At 48.0% G+C, this 19,439-nt stretch overlaps 1 protein-coding gene across 1 annotated transcript in view; it reads right to left on the reverse strand.

Annotated features, from left to right (window-relative positions):
- Nucleotides 1-1,022: 1,022 nt before the first annotated feature.
- DNAH10 (dynein axonemal heavy chain 10) overlaps nucleotides 1,023-19,439 on the reverse strand; it is a 55,476-nt gene continuing 37,059 nt past the window's right edge. The window contains exons 56-79 of the mRNA XM_063315653.1: nucleotides 19,047-19,208; nucleotides 18,423-18,597; nucleotides 17,919-18,100; nucleotides 16,824-16,960; nucleotides 16,297-16,514; nucleotides 14,734-14,955; nucleotides 13,827-13,974; nucleotides 13,023-13,302; nucleotides 12,304-12,533; nucleotides 11,228-11,501; nucleotides 10,154-10,258; nucleotides 9,421-9,575; nucleotides 8,519-8,673; nucleotides 8,244-8,427; nucleotides 7,338-7,538; nucleotides 6,656-6,865; nucleotides 6,122-6,217; nucleotides 5,407-5,578; nucleotides 4,659-4,790; nucleotides 3,471-3,682; nucleotides 3,198-3,365; nucleotides 2,644-2,824; nucleotides 1,827-1,972; nucleotides 1,023-1,325 (exon numbers count right to left, since the gene is read on the reverse strand). Of these exons, the coding sequence (XP_063171723.1) occupies nucleotides 1,179-1,325; nucleotides 1,827-1,972; nucleotides 2,644-2,824; nucleotides 3,198-3,365; nucleotides 3,471-3,682; nucleotides 4,659-4,790; nucleotides 5,407-5,578; nucleotides 6,122-6,217; nucleotides 6,656-6,865; nucleotides 7,338-7,538; nucleotides 8,244-8,427; nucleotides 8,519-8,673; nucleotides 9,421-9,575; nucleotides 10,154-10,258; nucleotides 11,228-11,501; nucleotides 12,304-12,533; nucleotides 13,023-13,302; nucleotides 13,827-13,974; nucleotides 14,734-14,955; nucleotides 16,297-16,514; nucleotides 16,824-16,960; nucleotides 17,919-18,100; nucleotides 18,423-18,597; nucleotides 19,047-19,208 (4,292 nt within the window). The 3' untranslated portion in view covers nucleotides 1,023-1,178. The remainder of the gene's footprint in view (nucleotides 1,326-1,826; nucleotides 1,973-2,643; nucleotides 2,825-3,197; nucleotides 3,366-3,470; nucleotides 3,683-4,658; nucleotides 4,791-5,406; nucleotides 5,579-6,121; nucleotides 6,218-6,655; nucleotides 6,866-7,337; nucleotides 7,539-8,243; nucleotides 8,428-8,518; nucleotides 8,674-9,420; nucleotides 9,576-10,153; nucleotides 10,259-11,227; nucleotides 11,502-12,303; nucleotides 12,534-13,022; nucleotides 13,303-13,826; nucleotides 13,975-14,733; nucleotides 14,956-16,296; nucleotides 16,515-16,823; nucleotides 16,961-17,918; nucleotides 18,101-18,422; nucleotides 18,598-19,046; nucleotides 19,209-19,439) is intronic.

The raw sequence follows: 19,439 nt of genomic DNA on the forward strand, positions 1-19,439 counted from the left end.
GCACACCCACACGCACACATAACATGCAGGAAAACTGCCTGGGAAGCACCTCCAATTCCAGAACAGCCTAACAGCATCTAGACAATTCCGTGTTACTGTGGTGGATTTCTTGCACGGTGAACTGGCCATCTGAGAGCTCCTTTAAGCCACATCTTAAAATCCTTCTTTGAAAATTAATAAACTTTCAGTTGAACCAAAGCAGCTGCTCTCATCCAGCTCTGCTGTCCAAAGGAAGTGGCAGGTGCACCAGACAGAATGATGCCTCAGCGCTCCGGGCAATCCCTTCTTGAAACCCGGCGCCAGCCTCCTTGCGCTGTGGGCCTGAAGCGATCCTGCTACCCTCTCGCTGACCCGGGACGTCGGGTCCAGAATCTCCCAGACCACACGGGTTCTGCCATCTGGGAGATCAGAATTCAGTTGGAGGGCAGGAAAATTGGACTTATTCCACTTTCCAAGATAGGCTTGTGATATTCCTTTCACTGTGGATTTTTTAAAATGTATAAGTAGACATTAAAATTCTGCCTTGAAGAACAACAGAGGCCTATACTTTGAACACAATGCTATTTTAAAATGCACAGCATTGACCAGCATCTGTTTGGAACCCTTACTTATTTGTGTGTCAAATATTACTGCCAAGCATCTGTTCAAAGAAAATGCACTGTGAAATTTTTTAAAAATGCTCTTAACCTTACAATCCCACAGATCAAGAAGACAATATTACCAGGCAGCTTAAACTGCATCCACACTGAGAAAAGCTGGCTAAAGGATGACCAAATAAACCCATTTCCAAGGTGGACAGACAAGTTAATCTGCTGCAGCAAAACCAGTGGCATTTTATGGAACCAGACCAAGTTACATACTTATTTTGGGATAATAATAAATACGTTAACTTTTCAAGGTGCCACCACAGCTTTAAACAAAAAAATACATTTTTTTACATCAAGCCCATTTCCAATATTAATTTATTTGTATATATTGCAACATATAAATATTTGGTTTAAAAAAAAAACAAGAAATGCTAACTGAAAATTAGTTTTAAACAAACCTACAAAAGATATCTCTGCAATCAGGAAGCCTCCAGTGTCCAGAGCGAGGAAGGAGGGGTTTTTCAATTATCTTCTCTCTTCCCTCAGCCCCAAAATTTGTGACAGAGCTGTTAGCCGGGCTGCATCTGATGCTTAATCGGCATTTAAGGTGAGGCAAACCCCTTGGAGGACCCAGTGAGAAATGTGCCTTGTGGTAAAAAGATCGGCTTCAAACACTAACCCAACACCCATAGCGTTCCTCCGCATGGATGTCGTGTAGACCGGGGTCCGGAAGGTGTTCTGAGAAACAAAAACATCACCGCGTCCTTGTCAATGGCCTTGCTGCCCATGAAAATAAGAAAACCCGTCTGTGCTGGCTGCCAACATCCTCTGACAAAGCTGGTTAACTGGCTTTTCTTCTCAGGGCAGAAGGTGGGCCGGGGGAGGAGAGAAACCCACACATTCAACAGGGGCGCGATGTGGTCAAATGCATTTAGGATTGTAAGGTGGTAATGTTCCAAAGGGATGTTTTCTTAATCTTAGTTTGGGGAAGAGTGATGTAAAAAATGTGGAAAGATGGTCAGATTCTAGTTGTTGAAGGCCATCCAGGATGTCCCAGCAGGCAGGGTGAAGTCTGGCTGAAAAATTGCCACACCACACGCCGGTCTGAAGCCATGTGCCCGTCAGTGACAACGTGGAAACAGAAGGTCATACCTGTCTGGGACGGAGTATCCTGCCCGCCCCCCAGCTTTGCATTCCAAACCGGGAACCAAACCAGCAGCTTGGAACCTCAGCCCGTACCTGTAGCTTGAGCCGATGGGCCTCGATGGGTATGATCTTTAAGATGGGCAAATCCACAATCAGCACTTTGGGCTTGCTCCTGATGAGGCAGCCGTTCTCGAGGTCCCAGTCGGCCCCTTCCAGGTACAGGCCAGAGACGAAACATCCTGGAGGAGAGAAGGGAAAGGCCAGCCCCCAGGGAGGCTCCTCAGCCCCCTCATATTTTGGAAATACAACAAGTACAGGACATCAGGACACACGGCATCGCCCAGAGGTGTTGAGCGTTGGGTGGTATACAAGTTTAATAAATTATAGCAAGATTAGTAAGATTCATACGTTATTAATTTTATGATGGTGTTACTATATTGTTCTAGAGGAGCCCAGGGGGGCCAGGCCAACTGAAAGGCCCTGTTCACACAGGACACGGCTGAACCAGCCGCCTCTCTCCCATCTCTAACTTGCACAAGTGACCCAACAATATGCCAACAACAGGAAGGCTGGATGTTTGGGTACTTGGGTCATTTTTTTAGAGTCCTCCCGCTGGCAACAGGAGGCAGTGATTTCCTACCCCACTTCCCTTTCCCCCCCCCCCCCGCTCTCCTCTGGACCAAAAAGGGAAAAACTGGGTGGCTTAATCAGGGTCAGCTTCGATGGACAGCTTTGCTAAACCCTCCCCGCCCCATGACGCAGTTGAACAGGGTGTTGAAACAGCCTGTTTTCAGAAGAACACTCCCTGCTGAGAATGGTGGGGCCTGCACCCCCACCTCCCACCTCCTGCTCCTGTTCATCAGCAGCTTTGTGAACTTCCTGAATGCCGGGGCCAGGGGACACGCCTCACCTTGGCCAGGCCGCTCCGTGACCTCGTCTGCAGTCCGGTATTTGGTCACCTGGGTGTATAAAGTGGACCGGTCGAGTGGCCAGCCGTTCTTCCTGCAGGTTGCTTGAACGAGGGCCGTGAGGTAGGACTCGGGGATGTGCAGTCCCGACAACCACATGACGCTGGGTTCGCTTTCCTCAACCTGAGGACACCAAAGAACTCAGCTGGGCTCTTGCCTGGGGTAAACCAGGGTACTCAGAACCAAGCCCAGCTCTCTGTGCCCATGTGTGAGTCACAGAATGATACTCAGGTCAGGCACTGAGAGGAGGTGTACCTGCAAGAGGGATTTTGGAGTTCTCCAGAGTCCGCTGGAGTTGTGCGGCCAATAAACTTAGACAAATAATAGTAATAGTAGTAATTCTCTCCATCTCTCAGTAATTCTCTCCATGGTTGGTTGCCCTTTTAACTAATATGCCAGAGGGTGAACTGGGCCTGCTCTGGAAAGGGGGCCCTCTACCCCAAGGCACAGACTCCCCCCTTAAAAAGGGCGCTGGAAAGGCATCGTGGGTACTTACCCACGACGTGTATTGGAGAAACCTGTTCTTAAAATAAATCATCCAGTTGCCAAGGGACTTCAGCGTATCAGGAGCCAATTTCCTCCAGATGTTTGGAATCTGCCCATTAAAGAGTGCACGGGCCACTTCGTCCAGTTCGTTGCTCATGCCCACCTCTCCGGCCAAGGCCTGGGCACAGGACACAAAGGATGGTTGCCACACGTTCCATTCAAGAAACACAGAAAAGCGGGGAGGGGGAAATGGGACGGGTGGGATCGGTGACTTCCTGCTTACTCTCTGCAGTTCAGCCAAAGACTTGGTCATCCGAACTATGAGTTTGTTAAATCTTTCCAGCTCCTGGAGCAGCACCACGGTCGTGGGCGATATGTCAATCCCCAAAGTCTTCCTAATTTGATCGATATCAAAGACCTTGGGCATCTTGTTCTCAATGTCCTTAGCAACCTGGCCGATATATTCATCTCGACTGATCCCAGCACTAGATTCACCTAAAATCAGGACAAGGAGATCAGGTGGAGGCACATGAAGAACCTCTTTGTTGGGTGATGAGCAAATCCAGCGTTGCCCAGTGGGAAATATCTGGTGATTGGCTTTTTTTTTTCATTAATAAGGAGCTGTATTTAGTTCTGCTTAAAACACGATATATCCTACTACTCTTCTCTAGTTTGAAAGGCTCAATCCTGAGTTGGCGTAAACCACCCAGAGTCGTATACGAGTTGGGTGGTGGAGAAATGCGACAGACAAACAAACAAACAAACAAACAAACATGTTCACAAAGCCATTTAATGCAGAATATTCTTGTGTTCGTATAAACAGTTCAGTCAAAATGAGATTAAATGGAATTATTCCCATACCCTTATATTAATCTGCCACCGCTTTCACACATTGCTACATTTTTTAAGCATGGAAACCGTAGCCTTGAAAAATTACTGGCAATATTCAAATTAAAATCCCAGTTGTCAGTTGGGCTTAAAATCATTCTTCTACATCAGTGTTTCCCAAACTTGACAACTTTAAGATGTGTGGACTTCAACTTCCAAAATTGCTGGCTGGGGAATTCTGGGAGCTGAAGTCCACACAGCTTAAAGATGCCAAGGTTGGGAAACACCGCTCTACGTTCTATATATAATTTAAAGGTGAACCGGTGCTTTTGGGGGGGGCTCTGGGACCACAAGGATAAATGATGAAAAACGACTATTCACGCTGTGCAAATGGCTTCTAGATTTGGAAGAAAATTAAATGTTGCCTTGAACAAGGGGAATGATTTAATCTTCCTTCAACCAGATCAGTTCTTCTAGGGATCTGTCTCAGTATTCTCTGCACTTTTAGCTGATTATTCCAGCAACCAAAGTTGGGACGTTCTGCCTGTGAGCAGAGTTTGATCCCTTTCTTCCCTAGAGCCTCAAGAAACCTAAGGTCCCCTCTTGCTATTTTGTCCAACTCTGCTGAACCTGAGTGCCATACCTGTTTGAGGCTGCAGCTCTAAGAGATGTGACCACATATCGCGGGCTGCCTGGGTATAGTACCCAATTTCAGCATTCGGATGAAGACCAAACACCTCCGGCGTGTTGGCAAGTGGAAGGGACTCAATCTCTTCTGTGAAATGAAGAAGCAGAAAGGGGGGGGATGAAGAGGAGGAAATGCCATTCGCGTCTGGAAAATGTATTTTTCTGCCAACTAAATCTGTAACATTTGCCCTGACAGGTCTTCAATACAGTACTATACATATACATATACACTTGCATACTTCTTTTACTATATATAATCAAGAGATAGCGATGAAAGAAGCAGAATCAGAGCCTAAAATGCTACAGATCCCTATGCTAAGGATCCCTAATATGAAGATAGAATCGTAATTGTGTCTGGAAGAGTGCTAAGTTAGGGGGTATTATATCTGTCCCCCCGACAGACCAAACTTTAAATGATGAAGGACACGATGTGCAATGTTTAAGAGATACAAACCAAAAAAGCAAAACAAAACCCTACTAACAAATAAGTTATCGCTGCCAAGTGAAGGCAGCAGGGCTGTAATTGTGCAGGTCCCACTGACGCGCACGAGGCTTTCAGGCAACTTTCCCAAGCGTGTGCCATTGAAAAACAAGTATCCAACCACGATGGAGCCAGAAACACCCAACTACTGCAGAAGCTGCAATCCATTATGGAGGAAGCCATAAAGGACCTCAGAGATGTAGTGAGAAAGCCGATCCCTTACCAACAAAATCGTCCTTCGATGTCCCTTCGGGGATTTTGTAGTCAACCTCATCGTTATGGAAAAAATGGAAGGGCTGAAAGGCATCAAAGATAAAATCCCCCAGATACTCGTCCATGTAAATGGTCAGGATGCGCCTGTCGAAGCTGTCGATGGCTCGTCCGCCATACATCACCTGGAAATTGGTACCACGACAAGGCTTTCAAGCCGGGCTTTTCCCCGTGTTGCTCTAGCATACTAAGCCAATTTACAAGTAGCCCTCGACTTACGACGACGGCCACTGGGACCGGAATTTCCATCACTAAGCGATGCGGTCGTAAAGCCACAATAAACAAAACAAATAAGTCGGGAAGAAAAGCATGTTTGCTGCTTTGAAAGCAACGTTTTAAAAGAACGAGGTGCAGGTAGAGACGTAACCAATTGCATTTGCTTCTGATGAGATTCTCAAGAACTGAGATTAAGCATTTGCAAGGCCTTTGCCTATAGAAGTCAATGGGTTAATGTCCTAGCATGTTCAGTTTGATGGATCTCAAGTAGGAGGTCTGCCTGTCTCCTGAGGGCCGGGGAGAGTACTCTGCTTTAGAGACTGTCCCCCTCTCCCCCGATGGTCAGAAGGTGTAATACAGGGCCACCTGGTTCAATATTGAGCAGTTTCAGGTTATCATTTTTGAACCCCACTTCTCCTTTGGAGCAATAAAGCTACCAGCTGCTTGCTCACCTCTCCGATGAGATACTTCAGGCTCCCCCAGGGAATTTTGTTGTCATTTTGCTGGAAAGCTTTTGTCAAGTATGTATTGAGGATCTCCATGCAGACCTGGTGGAGTTGTGGGGTGAGTGGGAGGAAAAGTCCATGGATTAATCACTTGGCACCTCGCTTGGTTTAGCCTTCCCAGCCTCCTGCTCCTAAAATTGACAATGACTGCCCTCTTTCCTCAAGGCAAAACGGGAAATCGAAATATCTATGAGCAGTCCCTGCCCTTGACTGTAGCAGAGAGAGACTGATTATTCTGCGCATCTGCAGGAAAAAAACAGGCACGGATCCTTGAACCACTGGATTTAGAAACATTGTCTTGCCTTTCTCACGCAAGGCCCTGATACCTCTTTTCTAGAAGGTATTTGTGCTGTGTCAGTTATAAAAAAGGACTTGAACGAATTGGGGCTCTGCACAGCTTGTCCCCATGTCTTTTGGAGGTCTTCCTAAGTCAAGGAGGATCCTGACCCGCAGCTCCTTAGGAAACAAAACGCCGATTACCTGGAAATCCGATTCATTGAAATCATAGGGTACGTTCCACCCGATCTTCCCAAACTTCCTCCTCTCCTGGACCACAGCGTGGAAAAACGCTAAGACGTAGACCAGGGACTTGAAAGCTGCATGCCGACACTGTTCAAGAGAGTCGTGGGGGATTTTGAAGTAGGTCGCTCTCATGTTGAGCTTCAACCCATTGGGTGGCTCCGTGACGACCTACGAGAGGAGAGAAAATGACCCCGATTTCTGATGGGCTGAGTTGCCAAATGCAATCACTTCCTTACTGATACTCCTCTTCCTAAAGGTGCTTTTTGAGATTTCATTGGTCTTTCCAATGGCATGTTGGAAAAATTACGAGTGACTGAAGGCTACTTCAGGGTCTCCCTACTGCTTGCTGTCTGATATGATTCGGTTCAGGGAAGGGATTTCTGGGAGGAGAAAGAAAGTCACTATTGAAAGATCACCAACAGACCTTCCCCAGATTGTGACTGAAAACGAATCAAACCAGCTTGGCGGTGATCAACGCTTTCAGCTCAGGAAGGTTGGGATGCTGGTCCCTTGTCCGATCATCTCCCCCAGTGAAGTTACTTGGTCTGATTTTTTTTTTCATTACAGGACTAATGGAGGTGACCCCCAAAGTTTGGCTCTCAAGCGCCAATGCCTTCTGCACAGAAGTGGAAACAATTACCTTAAGAGATTTTTGAAGGATCCCAATCGGAAAGCCTTTGGTAGGGTCAGTGGTCAACCACACGCGCAAATCTGGGTGAGGCTTTGTAATCCTTTCGAGGGCCTTCTCCAGGTCGATCAGCCACTTCACCAAGAGATGACAGTTCTGCAACATGAGCCACTGTCCACGGGCCACTGCATTCTCCAGAAGTTGCAGCGCAATCTGGGAAAAGAACAAGATGGGAGCATGAGCTGTCTTTGTGATTTAACCCAGAAGGGATCTTCAGCCAAAGAAGTGAGGATTCATGCAGAGATCCACTTGGAATAAAGGCAGTGGGAAGCCATTTGACTCACTTTATGGACCTGTAAAACACTGAAACCATAAAGCTCATCTATGTGACTACCATTATTTTCAACACTTACTGTGTTGATCCACTAGGCCAGCGTTTCTCAACCTTGGTAACTTTAAGATGGGTGGACTTCAACTCCCAGAATTCCCCAGCCAGCCAAGCTTGAGAAACACTGAGCTAGGCTGTTAGAGCAAGTGGCAGAGCCCACTGGGAAGAAATTCTCCAGCCACATCTATGGTCTTCTGCCCAGTTTTGTAACTTAAACCTAAACTACCCGGTGAAAATTCAATAACTGAGCAAGGAGAAAGCAAAAGAAGGATTTCATGGGCTGACAGAAGCAAAGAGGTGTAACAATGATGAAATCAAATGAAGTATTCCTTTCCCATATTAAATAGACAGACACTGGGGAGGCAGAGAGAAATTCCCAGCAGCCTCATCCAGCATGGCCACAAACACTGCATGTTATAATTCAGCAACATCTGGGGGATTCACAGATTCTCCACTACAGATGGAGGAAACAGGATTTCACATCCCAAGGTGGGTAAAGCCATTAACTGGAACTTTCTAACCAAACGTACCTTCTCCTGCCCCTGGCCCATTGCCAGAAATTTGAGCCGGTTCCCTCCAAACCCTGTCCGATCGGCCAGTTTCATGAGGTCGCTGGCGGGATCTGAGCCAGGACTCAGAATGAAGACAATGGGCGAGTTTGGGGTACTCTGCTCAAAGATGGCTTCGAAGCTAATCACCGGAGGCTGGACATACCTGAGGAGGTGAAGGGGGGTGAGTGAGGGGCTCCGTCTGGCGGACCTGGAACTCAGGGGTTCTACTGAAGACATAGAAGAGGCACACTTACTTCACACCCATTGTGAGACTGACATAGTCAGTCACAGCGCGATAGACACGATCCACCCGAAAGCACCGTAGGAGCAGCAGCTTCTGGAAGTTGGTGAGGGTTTCGCTATAGTGCACGGGAAACGGAGTCTGTTCCAGAGCGTCAATATCGTACCACTGGGGAGGAAGAGAGGAAGGAGGGTCCGTGGTGCTTCCCACAGGAAGACAAATGGGAAGGCTCACACGCTGCCTTAAGCCGAAATCCAACATGAGGGTTTAGCCAGCTCACTGTGGCTTAGTCAACACACGACGTTAAACTCACCACTTCTTAGTGCAATGTGTAAACCAGGTCTATTATACAGGTAGTCCTTGATTAACAACCACAAATGGGACCGGAATTTTGGCTGCTAAGTGAAGCGGTCATTAAGTAAATCTGACCCGATTTTACTTTTGCGGCAGCCATCAAGCAAATCACAGTGGGCATTAAGCGAACCACATGGTTGTTAAGTGAATCACGTGATTCCCCATGCAGTTTGCTTGCCAGAAGCTGGCCGGGAAGGTCGAAAATGGTGATCACGTGACTACGGGTTGCTGCGACGGTCGTTAAGTGTGAACCAGTTGCCAAGTGTCCAAACTGTGATCATGTGACTGTGGGGACGCTGTGATGGTTGTAAGTGTGAGGACTGGCTGCAAGTTAGTTTTTCCAGCACCATCGTAAGTCCGAACTGTCACTAAACAAAGGGTCATTAAGCGAGGACTGCCTGTAAGAGTGTTCTCAGTGTTTTCTATGGTTTATATAACCACCCTGCTTTCCAAAGGAAGTTACATTTGTCTCTCTGATTCAGCCCAACCCCCTTAGAAAGCCCACCTCCTCTTACTCAGATTTGGAACATTCAAAGATACAAGGAGGCGGAAGGTGCTCACAGCTTTCCAGTCACTTAGGTTTTCTTCTACGTCATATGGAAGACAGCCAAAAATTTCTGGAAAGAGTTCAGAGACACGGATGATGTCCTCCCAGCCTTGGTCAGAAAGCCAGAGGCATGGCTTCTTCCGGGCGCTCTTCTCCAAGGAAATATTGCCTAGAGACAAGGGAAGACATCTGGACCAGACCATCCATGTACTGAATGAAGAAGCTGCACACTGAATAATTCTTTCCGTAGCTGTGTTGTAAACAGCACGGATCTTTCCTTGAACTGAAAGATAACTGAACTGCTGATCCTACTGCCAAAGAATCTCAGACGGTTTGGGCCACTGATTTACTGGAACTCCTTCCACTGATGAAGGTTTAGTTCCAAAAGTAGGTTAACGATGCAGCTACAACCCCCCCACAAAAACTGCCATTTGGTGTCCTATGTCTCTTGCATCTCAAAAGTCTAGTTTTTAAAAACAGGATCTACTTTAAGGGTTTTTTTAAAATGCATCTGACCTCCAGTCAGGCCTACTGAAAGGATTTTCTAGTGGGATTAGCGCTTTCATTTCTTTTAGGTCTACAGCATTGAAGGACGGAGTACGAATTGAAACAATAAATAAAGCGGGCGGCCTGCTTTGAAGGGTAATGAAATCTGAAAGCCCAAACCCCTGCATAAGCAGAGACATCAACACCAGGCCCAGCTCTGAGAGCATGCCTTGTTTGAGCCTTGGAAAAGTACCCAGATACCTTTCAAAAAGAAATCCAGCTCTTCCTGAGGAACTCGGTGATCAGCCTGTTCAATCTTGATGGTCATGTTGAAGGAGAAAAGCAACTTGTGTTTCTCAAACAGGCCTGTGAATGAAAGCGTCAGGGCCTCCATTAGCGGAGACAATTCTTTCCAAGCCCAGCCTGGGTAAAAACTTGAGCAAACAGGCTTGATGGATTGATTATACTTTATTGATTAGTCTATTTAACCGTATCAAAACAGCAAACAGGCAAACTCTTCCTTATTCCAAAACCGGAAATGTCACCTTTGGGCGGACTCTGCACAATCGTTCTCTCACCAGAGTTTTCACCTACAGCTTCCAGTTTGACCAGCAATCACCCCCTGAAACCCCAAGACTCCAAGGACTATTTTCTGGTGCCCCCCAACCCTACTGGTTAAAAATGACTGGGGAAAACCTTCACGAAGCCACAGGATAAGTGTCATGCTCCCAGATCAAACATTCTCAGAACAACTGATGGGACTCCCACGCGTGTTTCAGCAGACACGCGTATTACTCTTGCGAGTCGGAGGCACGGGAGGGGGAACATCACTGGAGCGTGAAATCACGTTGTTTGGACTATCTTGTAATGCCAAGGTCGTTTGCAAGGAGACGTTGAAGACAGCTGCAGATTCTTACTCTAACTGGCACGAGAGGGAGGGGTGCACACCTGAGATGGGGAGTGGGGGCGGGATTTGAATTCACTGAAGATGTTTAATGGGGCAAAAGCGTGGGCTTCTCCATTCGCAACTTTTTCCTTTGCACTGAATGCTACACACGATTAAAGAGAATTCTAAGTGAATGCTTATGAGTTGGATTTAATGGGAAGTTGAGTGTTCCTGTCATCACAGCAAGGTGAACTTATATCACAGAACGAACACCCTAAAAACTCCTCTTGGGTTGCCAAGAACAAAGTTGAGTATCACAGCCTTGGCTATTCATGTTAAAAAAAAAACTGCTTTGCGACATCGTCCCACCTACGTGGTGTGCACCCTCCCTCAACACCTTGCGCGTGGCCTCAGTTGCAAACAGAAGGCCCTGCCCGAGCCAGACTTACCTGTGCAGCCATAGTTGTAAATGTTGAAGGTCAACGTGTCCATGATGTTGCGCAACCTCTTTGCGAGGATGGTGTCGGGCATTGATTTCCGGAGCGAGAGACCAAAGACGTCCAGGAAGGCGGACAAGGAGTACTGGTACATGGTGTTGACCAGGGCCATTTCGGACAGCACGAAAAACAAAATGGCCCCTCTTTTGGCTGCGGGGCGGTAGCCGTCTCGCAGTTTGTCGATGTCGATGGCTGTTTTTTCAGCCAGCTTGAGTTTCTCCGTCACCTAGGTTGCACAAGGAAATGACTCTTCTTTAGAGGCAGGAGGTGTTGCGTTTAACTTAATATGGCGAGAAAAAGTGGACAGCTGTCAAAACAGGCATTCTGAAAGGCGACGGAAACTTCAGTAGGAGGTACCACAACTAGCATCGTGCTTCAGACTCAGCAGGAACTCGTGTCTCCTGACAGGGAGATATTTATCTTCACACAGGAAAAATGGAAGAAAGGAGGCTGCTCTAAACCCCTCCAAAAATAAACTTCCTTCTTCACATTTCAATTTATGTCTCTATTCTACCGTTCACGTCCCCTCCCAACGCGTATTCCAAAATCAAAGGCACCCCTTCCGTAACCCAGAGGCAGCAGAAGAAAATACCCTGCCCAAAAGAAAAACATTTCAAACGCTGAAAAACATCCAAGAGCTGATGAAAGCAGCGAGTGAACGATTACGCCCGCCCACGGCGTTCCACATTTCCCCAGCCTCCTGAGATTGGTAAGCAAGGAACTGAGACGGGCCTCCTGGATTAGAAGAGGATGCTTTATGCTCAGCCACGTTATCGCACCATCTGGCCAAGAAAGCTCTCCTCGGTGCTCCAGATCTGACTAGAGACCCACAGGTTCTCCTTTACGAGCGAGGCAGAAGGAAAGCCCACCGGGTTGGGAAGAGGTGCTGCTTCTTCAGGGGTAAATGGCCCCCGGCTCTTCCAAGGAAGCCCACCACGTACAGCTCACCAAGCGCGGTCTGCTGTAGACGGAAGCTCTTTGGTGCAACATTTGCAGGGCCGCCCCTGGAGCCAGGGTGACGGTCTTACCTCGTTGGCCTTGGCCTTTGTCTCCTCCAGGGTGTGTACCAGCTCCACATTGTCCAACATGTTGCCCGTGGAGGTCGCCAATTCGCGGAGAAGGGAGTCTTCCAGGTCTTTCAGCAAATTTTTGTTTTCACTCGTCTCTTGGATGAGGTGTTCTCGCTGCTCTTCCAGTTCACGCCTTTCAAACCCCACGATCACGCTGAGCAGCTGGTCTTCCAAGCCTTTCAGGGTCACTGGGGAGGGAGGCATTCGACAAGGGCACCCCTCACTACTCTGCACCTCCAGGAGCATCGAAGAGCATCCGGCTTTCTCTCAATAGTGGAAGTGTGCCTGACTCTCATCTCAAGAGCCCTCAAAGTGAAGCTACTCTGGAAGAACAGGTGGGTTGTCTTACATCCTGTTGTTCCATGAAGGGTTCTGGGAACGGCAGAGAGGCAAGCTTAGATCTGCTCAATTCAAACAAAGAGCAAGGAGGATACAGGACTCCAGGGTGAAAGGGAATAACTCTCTAATGTCTGTCAACATTATTCTCAATTGCGATTGGTTCCTGCGGTTTGAAATTTGCCATCATTGTAATGGAAGGGATCAAACTGGGGTTATATCCGTTAAATGCTGTTCTAGGGATGATTTTCTCCTTCAGCACTACAGGAATGGATCTGGCAGGAGGAGGAGGAGGAGGAGGAGGGGGAGGGCCTGCATGGTAGGTTGAGAAACTGGCTCACCTGTGTAGTTGATGACCATGGCTTTGCCAAATACGGATGGTGAATATTTAGGGTTAGCCAGCTTGGTGTTCAGGTAGAGCTTGAAACTGGCATCATAGTCAACCTCCTTGTCCCCAAGAATAATAAATGTCCGGCCCTGGGCACACTTGATATTTTTTTCCAAGACGTTATCAATGACCGGGTCAATGTATTCGTCAACATCATGGAACAAGAAAGGGTTCCCATATTTTATGGCCATTTCCAGTTGCTTGAGGAAATCAGGGTCGTTAAACGAAGCCATCTGAGAGAGGGGGCAACACACAAAAGTCAACGAGCCTCGCAGCTGACGCGCTGGGGTCATCCCTTTCACTACCAAACCCGACCGCAACTTCAGCTATGAAAATCTCCTCGGGAACGCAACAGGCAATGTTTAATTAAATCTGAACCCCACTGCTGTGCTGAACAGCCAGGCTTGTGTGGTTGGCTTTAGCTGAGGGGATGAAACACAGATGGGCCCAAACCCACGCCTGCTCTGAGAGTACAGCTCAAAGAAAGAAGTGGCCCGTGAAACGGGAACCCGTCCGGAAGCCCAGACAGAGGGGACTTGCACAGGAAGGGAGACGCCGGGCTGGCCTGGTTTCCCTTGGAGACGGGTTTGCTGAGAAGGAAAACAGGAGTGGTCAGATCAGCGCCACAGTTTAGAGATCGCCAATGACTTCCACCCATGTCTACCTCGGTATATTTTATCAACTTTGCACAGCCCGGCCCTTTCGCCTTGGGGCAATTCGCCCGCCCCTTCTGCTCCGGCCAGTTCTTGGGCCTCACCCTGAGGTTGTTCTTTTCTTCTTTCCTCTTGATCCAGTTCAAGGCTTGCTGCTGCGGGTCGATGCACAGCGGGAACCGGCTGGCTCGTGTGGTCAGGATCCCGTTTTGTACGGAGAGCTCATCCGGGGGCAGGCCTTGAGACCCCCACCTGGAGCGGAAACAAGTGCAGGGGCAGGGAGAGATTTTTTTTCAAGGCGCTTCTGATGCAAAGGTAAACCATTGACTGAAAAAGCTTCAGACGTCTGCAGAAGTTACGCAGAGGTTTGGAAATGACTGGGGTGTATCTGTGGGCTGCGAGGAGAAACAACAGAAGGGAAGCAGGCACTGAGAGCTGGCTGAAGGCTGGGCCAGCGAGTGCCCCAACAGCTGTGGAGCCCAAAGAGGAACGGAATAGGTAATCCTCGCTTAACGACCACAATTGGGACTGGAATTTAGTCACTAAGCGATGCAGTTGTTAAGCGAATCAGAATCCTATTTTGCGACCATTTTTGTGGCGGCCGTTAAGTGAATCACCACGGCTGTTAAGTGAATTGCTTGGTTGTCAAGTGAATCACAGGTTCCCTATTGATTTTGCTTATCAGAAGCCAGCTGGGAAGGTCAAAAAGGGTGATCACATGACTGGGGGACGCTGTAACCATCATAAATGCGTAACGTTTGTCAAGCGCCCGAATTATGATCACATGACTGTGAGGGCATTTTGACGGTTGTAAGTACAAGGAATGGTCCTAAGTCGTTTTTTTTCAGCGCCACTGTAATTCCAGACGGTTGCTAAACAAACGGTTGTTTAGCAAGGACTACCTGTAAGCTGTATGCAGAGGACAGCCCATGACTGAAAGGGAACAGGGTCCTCTCTCTGAAGCCAGAGCACGCCAAACCACATGGATTCAAAAACCAGCACAGGACATACCGACTAATCTCAACGTCATCGGTCAGGAGGTTTTCTAAACGGAACGGCTGGCTGAGTGGGATCTCCCTGGATTGGATATCCGACTGCCACACATCTTTAATCATCTCATCCCGGAACTCCCAGGTGAAGGCCCCTTCGTAGCTCAGGAAGGCGGCACACAGCAGACAATCTCCCAGCAGCTTCACCTGCCGCTTCTTGAGTTCCTCCAAGTCGTTCAGCCACCTGGTTGAAACCAAACGAACCCCACACGCATCCGGTCAATCAGCAGCAGGCGTTATGAGATGAATCTCAGAATGGGTTTAAATGAAGGTTCGGATGCCCTCCCTGCCTCAGGAGGTCACCCAGGGGACTTCCGGTGGGGACATGGCAGACTGAACAGCTGTGCCTGTGGGCTCAGCGGGCAGAACTAACAACGCGGCAGTTTTTTCAGGCTCAGGCAGGTTTTTCCTGAAGCCCAGGAGTGTTTTTCCGGAAAAAGGAAAATGCCTGGAATCACCCCATCTGTCCTCTGGATGGCTGCCTGCAGCCAGAAGATCACAAACAGCGTTCGCGCTCGACTGGTAAGAGCAGCCAGGAAGCTGGGACGTCACTATTTCCAAGCCGTGCTGTAGCCCTTAAAGGGACACTAAGACCGGCCACCCCATTTCTAAATCACCCAATTTATATTTCTTTTAAGTACACATACCCTAAGAGAGGCTTTCTGCAGCAAGGAGAAGGGGGTTCTCTTGGTGCTTATAATTATTTTTGGGATCAATTTTTTAAAAAATTCTTTTTAAAGTTTTGGACTTGATTTTCACTCCAAATATTAAGGGGGATTGAGAGTAAATAATTGTCTCCCTGTTATTATTTTTGTATTAAATTGGAAGATATTAGCATTTTCCTACACGTTGAATTGGCTGTTTTGAATTTTCAGTTTTCTGCTTCTACTTTCCCTGGGGAACTGTCTGCATATCTCACTTTCGCTTGTGTAAACACATTCCGGACTCCTTCCCTATCTTCGACTTTCGCTGGTTAAGCTCCTAGGGGGTGCCATAATCTCCTAGGGGGTGCCATAATCTACTGCGTGACACATGAAGGATTTTAAACAGACTTTCTCTGACTTCCACCAAGATTTTAAACAGATTCTTTCTGATTCCTACCAAGTTTTTATGCAAGGCATTCAGGACATTGTGGAAAATATGAGGTCTAAAATGTGTCATCCGGTTGGGGATGTCATGGATGAAGCTGAGGAATTTAACAGTGACAAAAATGTCTCTTCTAAGAGTGAGATCTTTGCTTGACACTTAATAAAATTCTTATCAAAAAAAAAAAAAAGAAAAGGAAGGAGGTCACCCAGGGAAGGAAGTGTGGAAACAGCAACAGAAAGATAGCCCAGGAGCAGCCAAAGGAATCTACTGCTGGGCCTGGCCAGGAAGAGGCTCTCCTCCCAAGGAGACCTGAAAGTCAGCCGGTTCCAGTCCTGCTTGGACACATGTGGAGCCTTGGGCTTTCCAAAAACTTCACCTCCCCACTGCAACCTCCTAGATTGTCTAGGAGAAGTCTAGTGGATGGGGCATCTCTTGCCTGACATTCTCCGATCCCAGGCCGGAGATCAGTTTGTCTGCGGCAATGAGCCGGCGTTCCATCAGCTCCGCTTCCTCCTGCAGCTGCTGCTTTTCCCTTATCGCTGCCTCGTACTTATCTCCCAAGGCTTTCAGCTCATTCTGGATGGCCGCCAGCTCAGCCTGGATCTTCTCCAGCTCCCGTTTGCTTAAGAAGAAGTTCCGCTCCAGTCTGGCCACCTGCAACAGGGTGAAGGATGAAGCTCACCAAGGCAATGCCACAGGCATTCAGCCCCCAGACCAGCTTCTGGAAACCGGCAGAAGGTGGTGGATCTGCCAGCCGGTCACAAACCCTTCCCCAGCTTGTACCAGTTACTACTATTTAGTTATAATGATTAAAGGTAGTCCTCGCTTAATGACCACAATGGGGACTGGAATTTAAGTTGCTAAGCGATGCGGTTGTTAAGCAAATCCAGACCCGATTTTTTGACCATTTCTGTGGCTTCTACCTACCTCCTCTTCGGGCCTCCTTCCCCTATCCACTCATACCTTTTCTCTCTTTGGTTTGACATCTTTGGCCACATCACAGTAACTCATGACGGCGTCCACAAACTTCAGCATCCCCAAGCCAGCCCGGCTGACAACTTCCATTTCTTCAAAAGTAGTGTTTAAATTCTTCAGCAGCCCTTCCAAGAGGGAAGTATCTCTATTAGTGTCACAGGCCACGTACTGTTTACACAGAAAAGTTGCAACCGTAGGCTTTTAACCCTGAGTTAGCCCTGATCAATTCCATATTGCTTAAGCAGGGATCCATTGAGTGTGTTGGCTTGGGATGCAAAGAATGTAACAAAGACATCCAAATTATCAGAATCTCTTCTTCCTACCAACTTGTTAGATGACCCAGGGAGGACAAGGCATCCAACAGGAGCAGGAGGAGGGTATGTGCAAAGAAACATCAAGGATCTGTTCCTGTTGGACAACCCGTACTCCCACCTTAGGGTCATCTTACAACAGAGGGCCTCAAGTTTTGCTAAGTGTTTTGCCTATGGCTTTGGGGAACACATATATATATATTAGGATGTCTCTAATCCAGGACATCTGTCTATACCTACAAAGATCAGGATCGTGCAAGCCGTGGTATTCCCTGTGACACTCTATGGAAGTGAAAATTGAACTTTGAACAGGATAGGAAGAGTACTGATGCTTTTGAACTTTGGTGTTGGAGAAGACTCCTGAGAATACTATAGACAATCAAGAAAACAAGCCAATGGATCATCAAACAAATCAACCCAGAGTTCCCACTCAAGGAACAAATGGTGATGTTCACATTATCCTATTTGGACCCATGACACAAAGACCTAGCTCTTTCAAGAAGGTTCTAATGCTGGGAAAGGTGGAAGGAAGGGAAGAAGAGGATGACCAGCAGCAAGGTGGATGGACTCATAGTGGTGATGGTGAATCATTGGAAGATGGAAGGTTAGGGACAGATTGTCATGGAGAACATCTATCTATGTGGTTGTTAAGAATTGACAACAACTTGAGGGCACATAATCAATCAATCGATCAATCAATCAATCCTGGACACACTGAGGAAGGGGCCCAATGAAAAGGGCTCCATTCCAAGGGGGTCATGAGGCCATTTACCTCGGACTGATTTCACTTGTGCCTGCGTGATCCCATCGAAGTCAATCTCCATGAGGGAGCGCAAGAAGTTGGCCTCTGACATCATCCCTTTGGCCGTCTTCCAGTTGAGCTCCTTGTAACCGCGCATGATGAGGATGCATTCACAGACGGTCTGGACCTGCTTGGGAGGCTTCGCAAAGGACCTGAAGAGGGGAGACGGGGTGGGGAGAAAGAGTTGGAGGCCAAAGTAAACCCCACATGCCCCCCCAAAACTGTTTCTTTTTGAGTTGCATTGGCTTGGAATTCGAATCCTGAGAACACACCCTAGGGTGGGGAGAGAAGAGGAGAGGTTGTAAAAGAGAAGGAACAGAAGAAGGATCTCCAAACTTCACTCCCATTTGCTCCCCATCCCCAAAGACAGGGGTGTATCTGTGCCAAATTGACCTGGAACATCCCAGATGCTTTTAGGCGAGACCCGGTCTTCTTCAGTGGCGCCATCTTGACAGTCCACTGCGCCGGACATACCTGATCTCCGTCACGTCGGACTTATCCAGCTTCTGCAGCTCCAGTTTGGCAGCCTCCAAGATAGGCATGGCTTCTGCCAGGGCGGTCTCAGCGTCCCGCTTCTCCACCGCAATCACTTTGTTCTGCTCTTCGATCTCCATGGCCTTTTCGACGGCCAGTTTTTTTTTCTCCTCAGCTAAAGAATGGAACCGGAACAGGATTACAAAATGACCTCCAGGGAAAGAGGTTGGCTTAATTCCCCTGGACGTAGCCACCATGCTGGTGAAAAAGCCTTTTTAGGAACAGGAGCAAAGGCAGCAAGGTACGTGATAACTGGTGGAGGGGCCCATCTTTGTTGGCCTGAACGTTTGAAATTGGAGGGGCGTGCAAAGTTGAAGCTAAGTTCAAGAAAGCAGGGAAGGAGAAGTGAAAAATATTGGTGGGCCTGCCTTAAAACATTCGTGCCCCAGAGTTCTGATGCAATTCCCTTCTCCTGGGTGAACTTACCCTTAGCTGCAACACATCTTCCCCAGTGCTAGTGGAAATCCCCCCACCCAATTTTAATTGCCTCGGTTTGACAGACTCTCAAAGAAAATTACAGTTTAGTAAAGTTCACTGTTGAGCAGGACAGGGCGGGAAACTTGCCAATGGCTGTGTTCGTTGCAATCTCCTGAAGGAGGGCTTCACAGGCAGCAGATTTCTCCGCCAACACAATCTTCTGCTCAGCCAGCTTCAGGTTGAGCTCATCCAGCTGAATTGTGGCTTCCTTCAGTTTATCCAAGCCGCCCTCCAGACGTTTGCACTGAGCTGGAAAGAGCAGGGAAGGGTGGCATTGCAAGAGACTGCAAGTCCTCCCTCTGAGCAACAAACAGCTTTGGGCAACTCTACGCCACCGAAGGCCGTTGCACCCGAGGGCCCGTTTCATTTCATCCACTCCCTCTCCAGATTTCAAAAGAATGTTGCTTGTGATTTGTTTATCCTAATATCTTTCTCGAGCCCCCTTTCGGAGGGTGAAAAGGCCAGGATAAAAGTGAGGCC

The sequence above is a fragment of the Candoia aspera genome, chromosome 15, assembly GCF_035149785.1.
Source record: "Candoia aspera isolate rCanAsp1 chromosome 15, rCanAsp1.hap2, whole genome shotgun sequence".
Classification (NCBI taxonomy): domain Eukaryota; kingdom Metazoa; phylum Chordata; class Lepidosauria; order Squamata; family Boidae; genus Candoia; species Candoia aspera.